The 9,580-nt window shown below is 46.1% G+C and overlaps 1 protein-coding gene across 2 annotated transcripts; it reads right to left on the bottom strand.

The window, feature by feature from the left end:
- Positions 1-1,697: 1,697 nt before the first annotated feature.
- Positions 1,698-9,349, bottom strand: ZNHIT1 (zinc finger HIT-type containing 1). 2 transcript variants are annotated; one of them, XM_072641341.1, is made up of 5 exons: positions 9,147-9,288; positions 8,276-8,446; positions 5,457-5,536; positions 5,155-5,324; positions 1,698-1,886 (listed from the first exon to the last, which is right to left on the bottom strand). In XM_072641341.1, the coding sequence occupies exons 1-5, from the start codon at positions 9,166-9,168 to the stop codon at positions 1,859-1,861; spliced, it is 471 nt and encodes a 156-aa protein (XP_072497442.1). In that variant the 5' UTR covers positions 9,169-9,288; the 3' UTR covers positions 1,698-1,858. The 2 variants fall into 2 exon arrangements, with proteins under 2 accessions (XP_072497442.1, XP_072497443.1); XM_072641342.1 differs by lacking the exon at positions 1,698-1,886 and adding an exon at positions 4,164-4,841 and having other exon boundaries at positions 9,147-9,349.
- Between the last annotated feature and the right edge of the window lie 231 nt (positions 9,350-9,580).

Here is a 9,580-nt window from a genome sequence, read left to right on the forward strand (position 1 = left end):
ATTCACTTGAATTCTGCTTTAGATTTACATGACAGTAGCAACAATGCAATTCTCCTGGAGGGCCTGATTCTGGGAGAATGGTGATGACTTGTGATAGAAGTGCCTTGTGGAGATTTGCAACCTATTTTATAACTGGTTCTGGTCCCTAACCGTATGCTGACTAGGATGCTCTTTTATTGTCTGTGGCAGTGTAACCTAAACTGGGGTGCATTCAAAAGGCCCCAGCTGGCCTCTCTGCTCTTTTTGGTTGACTTCTTCCAGTCTGATGGTATTCTGGTGAAAGAAGAAAGACAGTGCTGTAAGGGAAGACATCTTGGGTCCTCATCTAAAGCAGACATATGGCCCATGAATAAAAGCCTCAAGTTCTTGAGTCTTTAATGGTGTTTGCAGTCAGTTGGTCCAGCTTTGAGGAGTATGGAGTGACTTTTGAGACCTAGCCAACAGTAGCTGAGATAAGGCTCACCCAGTAGCAATAGTGTATTTGCATGTGAACTTGGTGTGATCAGTGTTATAGAAACCAAGAGAAATTTGAGCCAACATATCAAGGGGAAAAGTGGAGTAGGCATATTGGGAAGTTATATACCCCAGAGTACTCAGCCAATGAGGAAATGAGGAAGGGACATGGCGTTCCGGGACAGGGATATATAACTACTTGATCTTACTTCCATAAGTATCTGTTCTATCAGAACATCTGCTTCTTGCAAGAACACAGAATAAAGGAGCTTGCCTCATCTACTTCAGGAGTCTTTGTTTTTCCTCTAGAAATTTTATTCCTAACAATTATGGGTCAAGCTTAGACATGTATTGATTTCCTCAACACAAAAGAAATGTTAAACACAAAAGGCTATGACAGACATTTAAACAATAAGTAATAGCTATTACTATACCAAGGGCAGCTAGGTAGCACAGTAGATAGCGTGCCAGCCTGAAGTTTGGAAGACTCATTTTCCTAAGTTCAAATCTGGTCTCAGACACTTACTTAGCTGTGTAACCCTGGCCAAGTCACTTAACCTTGTTTGCCTCAGTTTCCTGAAATGACAAACCACTCTAGTATCTTTACCAAGAAAATTCCAAATGGGATGATGAAGAGTAAGACAAGACTGAAATGACTCAACAACAACTATGCTGGAAAATTAAGACTTAAACATTGGAACATGAAGCAGTTCGTGGGACTGCTAAATAGCTTTGTTACATTTCACTTTGGTCTTGCACTGTCCAAACAACTCCCTCCAACTCCATGTTATCTGGCAAATCAGGTTAGAGTTTGAGCTCTTTCCCCTCTTGGTGGCAACTGTCAGGTACAGAATCTCTGAAGCAGCTAGGTGGCCTAGGGATGAGGTTGGCTGTGTGAATGAAGAGGAGACATATATGAGAGATGTGAAAGAGCACTGAGGTTACAAGCTTAGGTAACTGGGAGGAAGCTCTCTACAGTAATACAAAAGTTCAGAAGAGGTGAGTTTTGGGAAAACATAATGAATTCTGTTTTGATTTGCTGAGTTTGAGATACCTGTGAAACATCGAATTTAAGATGTTCAAAAGGCCTCTGGGATGGGAGATGGAGCTCAGAAGAGACATTAGAGCTGGGAATCATTTTGCATGGAGATTATTATTGAATGTAGGGGAGTTGGTGAAATTGTTAAGGTACAGAATAACAAGATTAGAGGACCCCAGACAGATCCTTGGAGGATACCCATGTCTATTTTTTTGCTTTTTGTTTTAAAATAATATATTTTTCCAAATTATTCATAAAAAGCAGTTTTTTAACATTCATCTAAAAAAAATTTTGAGTTCCATATTCTCTTCTTTCCCTCCCTGAGATGGTAAGCAGTTTGATAGGTTATACAGGTGACACCTGTATTTAGTAGATGAAGATCCAGCAAAGGATTCTGGGAAAGAATAGACAGGTAGAAAGAAAAGATCATAAACAATTAAAAAGAAGTCCATATTGTGACTTTCCCCATTGTGGTTTCAATATATCACGGGTCAGCATAAGAAATTAAATGGGAATTTTGTGGAAGCTGCAGATGACATGAAAAAGCCAGCTGATGACACAGAAAACATTTAGAAACTCAGAAATGCATAAAATATATGTATAGTATTGAACATATTTGACCTTTTAATACTGTACACACCTCATAAAAGAAAAAAAAAATCAGATTTCTTCTCTACTATGAAGGGGGATGGGGGGGCAAAAAGTTTTAAGCAGATTTTCCAGATAGCCGAGACTCCACACCCCTAACCCCTGTGATATGGAAGGGATACCTGAATTCTCTCTCACACTGCCACCTTTTGGTAAGTTGAGGTTTCTTTTCCTAACGGCCTTGAGGACATGGTGACCAGTAGCTGAGCTCCTGGATTAGACTGTGTTCCATTTTGGGATAAGAGGTGAGAAATCAGTCCTAAGAAAATCCAGGGTCCAGACTGTCAGGTTTTGGGGAATGCAGTGGATAATGCTGGGAAAAGTCCAAAATAAACAACTGACACTTCCTCAGAATTTATGAGGAAAGTCCATGGGCTTTTTGGAATCTTTGGGTTTTTCAGGACCCATATTTCCAACCTGGACATTCTGATGATTCCATTTACTCAGTCAACTACAAGACTAACGCTTTTGAGTAAAGCCCGGAATGCACTAAAGCTCTATGAGACCTAACACAGACTATCAGTTGGCTCTTCCTCTTGGGACTTAAGATTCTTTGGGGCTCATGTTTTTGAAACTTTTGTCTATTAAAAACCAGGCTGAATGGAACCTTTGGCAAGAACCAAGAGGTGGCCAGAAGTCCCTATTAGGCTTCTGGGGGTGCAAACACCCTGAAGCAGTCACTAATAGACTTAGTTACCACAAAGTAGAAAAGGCAAGGTCATACCTTTGTCCAAATCTGCCCATCATGAGTCAAGTGATGCAAAACAGTACCACTAAGAGGAGTAGGGGACAGGGGGACCCTACTCATCAATGAGAATGCTATATTCATGATCATGCTTGCCTGGGTGCCTGGGGGACCTCACACAAGCAGTTTATGACTCCAACAGAGACAGGCCTTCAGTTTAATCCCTGATGCCCTATCTCTTCAGATAGCCCAATGAGCCCCCAACAATCAAGCCCTGGCTCCTGAATAATGAATGCCATTTTCTCTTGGTTATTAACGTTTCTGTGTACTAATAATAAGCAACTAGAACTCAGCAACAATTCATCAGGTAACAAGTGATACCTTGTGGTATGGGGGTCCTGACAAGTGTTCTCAGTGGGCTGGGGCTCAGGAGAAGGTAAGGTTGGTGACCTAGCACAGCCCTCTCTCACTCAAATCAAAGTCAACTGCAAGTCATGTCATCATCTTGATGTCATGGACCTCTTTGAAAACGAAGGACAAACACAAGCTGTGAGTGAGTAGCACCTCCTCTCCTCTCCTCTCCTGTCCCCTTCCCTCCCTTCCCCTCTCCTTTCTTCTGGTGTTATGCCCAGGGAAAGGTAAACTCCATGGCCAAAAGCTGCCTTTTTTCCTTTGGGTTTGCTGGCCACATTTCTTGCTTAAAGATCAAGCCTTAAACCCAATTCACTCTGGAACTCATAGACTGGACAACAAGTCCCCACCCACCTAGCACTGAGGGGATGTAATAACTAAAAAGTGATTTGTTTCCCTTTTACCCAGGAACCCTGAGGTTCTTCCCCTCCCAGTTTTTTTTTTTAATTAAAGGGACTACCTTGAGTAACTTAAAGAAGCATATTTATATATATCTTAGTACCCTCTGCCCTATTTCCAGACATTTCAAACATCATTACTTCTGGTAACAGAAGCCAACTGGCTTGAGAGTTAGTTACAAAGGTGAAGTCTTCTTGTCCATCTGACTGGAAAACCCTAAGGGCACAGACAGGGTCAGTAGACTCTTCAATTTCTTCTGCACCATCTCCTCTACTCACTCCCTCTTACTTCAGTAGGTGGCCCAGTCTTCTGCACATATAGGTTGTTTGGAAATTAAGTGAAAAGTAAGAGCATAGACACTAAAGGAGAAACTGTAAGACTTAATGACATGAGGATGGTTAAGAGTACAGATACTGAGGACCCAATGGACATTGAAAGGGCAAGGATGAGGAGTTATGAGAAGAAATAGAAGAACCTCAACCATCATACTCACCCCCAACAAATAAAATGTCAACTTGACACAGCAAAGCTTTTTCTTACGGCTTTATTAGAAACAAATAGATTGAACAGTAATGTTTTGTGAATTTAGTCCCATACCACCTCTCCCATGTAAACTGAAACACTGAGGGCAGGACTTAGAGAAGGGATATTCATTTCCCCAGTTTTCGTCTTCCTTGTTGGAAAAGGAACAGCATTAAGAGATATACCTTTTCAGACACAGCAAAGGTATGGATCTGTTTTGCTCCATTATGCTTATTTATTACAGGAAGTTGCCTTTTTTTTAATGGGAGGGATTTAGAAGGGAGAAAAGAACTAGCAACAGATGTGCCAAAAAATGAAGAAAGAAGGTCAGGAAAGCACTTTTAAAATGCACAGAAAAGGGATCAGAAGGAGAAACAAGCAGGACAGCTCTGAAATAAACATGTTGCATTTATTATATCCTTTAAAGAATGTAAGATGTATATAAGAAGGTATGTATAATCGTATTTTGCGACTTCTGTGTTTTTCAAAATGCTGATATTGATATTTGTGGAGTACAGAATGACAAATAAAAAAATTTAAAAAAGAAAAGAGAGACTGAGGAACAGTCCTGTCTAGGAAGCTGTAACATCCCAATAGTTTCATCTTTTCTCTCTGAGAGAGAGAAAGGCAGGGTTTTCTTTCCTTGGGGAAAGGTCCCAGACTTACACTGTCCACTTCAAACACCTGGGGACAGAGTTGAGGCATCAGTTATATAGAGAAGGAACAGGGGAAGGTGGGGAGGGGAGGGGAGGTTACAGAGACAGGAAAGGAAAGAGTCTCTTATGGAAAAGGAGGTCTGGTCTTTGTCTCCATCAGTGAATTTACCTAGGCTACTTCACAGTAAGCAATCGTTAGTGGACAATATATATGGGGACAAGGGGGAAGGGAACATCTTCAGGTTTCCCCAGCACAAAACACATTAGAAGAGGTAGAAGTAGATTGGCTTAAAGAGGGGTTAGCAGAACTGGGGGAGGGAAAGAATGAGGTATGGTCTTACCGAGTCTCTTGGTGTGTGCCAAGGCAGCGGACAGTACAGTATCTAGCTCCACAGCTGACGCAAGTATAAGGAGAAGGGAAGCCACACACTGCACAGAAGGGGCGCTGGGGCCGGGTTGGGGGCCCTGCACAGGCTGTGAGATAGTTAGGGCCCTCAGTCACACTTAAATTCTGGAAAAATGAAAGGAGTGGGGTCATGGACCTGCGATTACCTCCTTCTTGTCCAGTTCAAGTTTGCCCCCTTCCCTCATATATTTTCTATATTACCAACCTCAGCTTCTAAGTTCTCCCCACTCTCCTCACCTGCTCTTCCAGAAGGGCCTGGAAGTTCTTTCGAAAACGTAGTTTAAAATGATCTCCTCTAGTTTTCTTCTTCTTCTTTCCTGAAGGGGAACAGAAGGGAGGAGTTATTCTGTGAACTTTTCCATTTGCTGCCTTTCTTTCCACACTTTTCCTCATCTTGAGGCTAACATCCCCCCAGTTCCTCACACTTCTACACTGCCCCTTTCAGAAAATCAGATATTTTCCTTCCTCCTGCTTAAGCTCCCTTATCTTTCTACTTCATTCACCTATTATGTCAAAAGCAGAGGTCAGAGGTCATGGACTGAAAGGTAAAGGAGACCTCAAAGCTTAGAGAGGTTTTCTAGCTCCAAGTCCAGTGTTCTTTCTATATGACCATGCTGCTTTAGATACAAAGACTAGCAGGGTCAGTCTATGAATTTAAATGTGACTGAGGGCTCCAACTCTGGGAAGGGATTAGGAATCTTAAGGGTTCTGCTGACCAAATGAGCTCAGATGGGAAAAGCGACTTGCCCAAAATGACAAAGAGTGAATGGCAGCACTGGGGCAAACAAGAAAGTACCCCTGACAATCAAAACAATAATTTTTTTCCCTCTATCAAGATGTTTTTCTTTCCCTTACAAGCTGCCTTGTATTATTTTGTCTAATTTTTTTCTTTTCCCTTGGTCCCTTTCATTTCTGAAGCACTGCCTTGAATCCTCTGGCAGAGGATGAAGACAACATCTCAAACACACCTCATCTCTATGACCAGCCTGGCCCTAGAACTCTACCTGGGTAGACTAGGAGACGGGACCAGGAACTGGCTATCTGCCCTACTATTACACATTCCATCTCTCCCTGGCCCCCCACCTCTTTTTTACAGATTGATAATGAAGTGAAGGTTGCCTCTTCTGCTGTGAAAGGCTTGAAAGTCTAGTGCCCTATGGCTCCAAGTAGAATTCATGTTTACAGAAGGCTGCCTAGGCTAAAGCTCTCTACCACCAGTCTCTGTTCCCTAAAACTCATGTGAGCTCCCTTTGTCCAATGTCTCTATCTCACTCTTCCCTACCCTTGTATGGTGTCCTCTAAAATTTCTGTTTTATTAAACTACCCTATACATTAAGTATGTACCCTCTACCAGGAAAATTACTTCATATATATTTCATATTTACATATGTGTACACACACACACACACACACTCACACACAATTTCGGTGTTGTTTCTGTGCAAGAGAAATGAATTCCTTAAGGATGGGGACCATATGCTTCTGTCTAACACCAGTATCTAACACAGGGCCTGGGCCTCTACACAGGCTTGTTTAATGGAACTGCATTAAGAAGCCCATATTTGGAGTCAAAAGACCTGAGTTTGAATTCTGACTCTCCCACTTACTCCTCATGTGTTCTCTGGCAAACCACTAATCCTGTCTGGGTCTCATTTTCTTTCTCTGTAGGTCAGGGATTGGAAAAGAACAGAGGTTTTTCACTTGAGGATATACACACACCTTTTACATAATTCCTTCCGAAATGAATACATCAGTGCCATATCTCATCTCTATTAGTATTTCCTCTACCCTCATTGACTGAAGCTCCTTAATATACACCCTATCCTGTGTGACCCTGGTCCAGGACTTCACATACATTCTCCTTTGAGAATCAACTAACACACTGCAGGATTTTCTTTTGTCTCTTTTCATATTTTGAAAGTATCTGGGCAGCTAGGATAGAACACTAGCCCTGGAGTCAGGAGGACCTGAGTTCAGATGTGGCCTCAGATACTTAGCAGCTCTCTGACCATGGGCAAATAACTTAACCCTGATTGTCTCACAAAAAGAAAAGTAGCAGTTCAGCACTTGGATTGGTCACCGTTACTCCTAGGCTGTCTCACCTTTTCTCCCAGACTGTGTCATTCAAATAGTAATTGTTTCTCTTTTATCTGGGAACCCTGTTGCTGAATGGGTGTATCTCACTCAAATTAAAGATTGTGATAAGACCTTAGCCTGAAAGGGTCAGGGTCTCCCATTGAATCCTGGGCACTCTCCAGCCTTCCTGATGAATATCAAGCCACTGGACCCAGATGACTCAGGAGAAGAAAGTGAGGCTGGTGACCTTGCATAGCCCTCTCTCACTCAAATCAAAGTCAACTGCAAGTCACGGCATCATCTTGATGTCATGGTCCTCTTTGAGACCGAAGGACAAACACAATACACATACACATAATACACTGATAATCGTATTTCAGTACTTCCAGCTCTAAATCCTAACCTTCACAATTTATATAAACTACGTTTCAATATAATTGGTTTCTTTTGTAATTCTGTGCATTTTATACATTTAAAAACAATCAGCAAAGTGTAGCCATGGGGAAAGTTCATGAGACAAAAAAAAGTTAAGAGCCCCTGGTCCACATCTCTTAGGTCTCTTCCAGCTCTAAATCCTAACCTCGATAATATATATCGATAACTATATTTCAATGCAATTCGTTTCCTTTGTAATCTTATGTATTTTATACATTTAAAAACGTTTTGCATACCATTCAAGGGTTTCACCACATTGCCAAGAGGAGAGCCCATGATATCAAAAAGGTTAAGAGCCCCTGGTCCAGTCCTAACATCCACAATATATATTGATAACCACATTTCAATATAATTGGCTGCCTCGTATTTTATACATTTAAAAACATTCTGCAAAGGGTTCAAGGGCTTCACCAGGCTGCCAAGAGGAGGGCCCACGATACCAAAGAGGCTAGGAACCAGAGGTTCAGAAGATCCAGCTCTAAATCCCAACCCCCCGGGGTGCAGCAATCCGTCGGGGTCCCCAGCGCCCTCTCGCCCCCGCTCACCGGTGTCGGCATCATCGTCGAACTGAGGCAGCCTCTTGCCCAGCTGGGGAAGGCCGGCATGGGGGTCGTCCTGGAAGTTGTCGTTCTCCAGGGCCTCCAGCTGCCTGTTGATTCGGCGCTGCCGGGCCGCCCGGTCCAGCACGCGCCGCTGCCCGGGGTCCTGGGACCGCACTGGGTGGAAGGAGAGGGGAGAGCGGGGTGAGGCGGGCCCGTCGGGGGAGCGGCTGCCCGGGCCGTCGTGGGGGGAGCGGCTGCCGGCCGGGCCGTCGGGGGAGCGGCTGCCCGGGCCGTCGGGGGAGCGGCTGCCCGGCCTGTCGGGGGAGCGGCTGCCCGGGCCGTCGGGGGGGGGAGCGGCTGCCCCCGCCGTCGTGGGGGGAGCGGCTGCCCCCGCAGTCGGGGGAGCGGCTGCCCGGGCCCGGGCCGTCCGGGGGGGAGCGGCTGCCCGGGCCGTCGGGGGAGCGGCTGCCCGGGCCGTCGTGGGGGGAGCGGCTGCCCGGGCCCGGGCCGTCGTGGGGGGAGCGGCTGCCCGGGCCGTCGGGGGAGCGGCTGCCCGGGCCGTCGGGGGGGGAGCGGCTGCCCGGGCCGTCGTGGGGGGAGCGGCTGCCCGGGCCGTCGTCGGGGGAGCGGCTGCCCGGCCTGTCGGGGGAGCGGCTGCCCGGGCCGTCGGGGGGGGAGCGGCTGCCGGCTGCCCGGGCCCGGGCCGTCCGGGGGGGAGCGGCTGCCCGGGCCGTCGTGGGGGGAGCGGCTGCCCGGGCCGTCGGGGGGGGAGCGGCTGCCCGGGCCGTCGTGGGGGGAGCGGCTGCCCGGGCCGTCGGGGGGGGAGCGGCGGCCGGCCGCCCCGGAGGACCCGTGCGCGGAGGCTCACACTCACCCGAAGTTTTCTTCTCCACCATGGTGGCTAACGCAGCTCACGAACACCGGCAAGCGGAGACGCGGGCGCTCTCCGGGAAGACCACGGCTGCTTCCGGCGGAAGCCCGTACGTCAGAGGAAGGACGACAATGCCGAGGCCACCATTTTCCTTAAGGGCACCTGAGCGTAACCAAAGGCTGGGCCCTACAGCTGCCACGTGTTGCCTAGGAGACAAGGAAGCTTTACACTTTGTTTCTTAGAGAAGTCACTTCCGGTGCCAGCGACGCCTCAGTTTCCCCATATGTAAAGATGAAAGCTTTGGATCGCTTCTAGGGTCTCTTCCAGATTTAGAAATGTGATCCCATGACTTTTTGGGTTTGGAAATTTTGGAGACATAAACTGATGAATAATGGGCAGAAGCAGAACAATTCATCCAATACCTCTGCTATAAAAAC

Source organism: Notamacropus eugenii, chromosome 2 (genome assembly GCF_028372415.1).
Source record: "Notamacropus eugenii isolate mMacEug1 chromosome 2, mMacEug1.pri_v2, whole genome shotgun sequence".
Lineage (NCBI taxonomy): Eukaryota > Metazoa > Chordata > Mammalia > Diprotodontia > Macropodidae > Notamacropus > Notamacropus eugenii.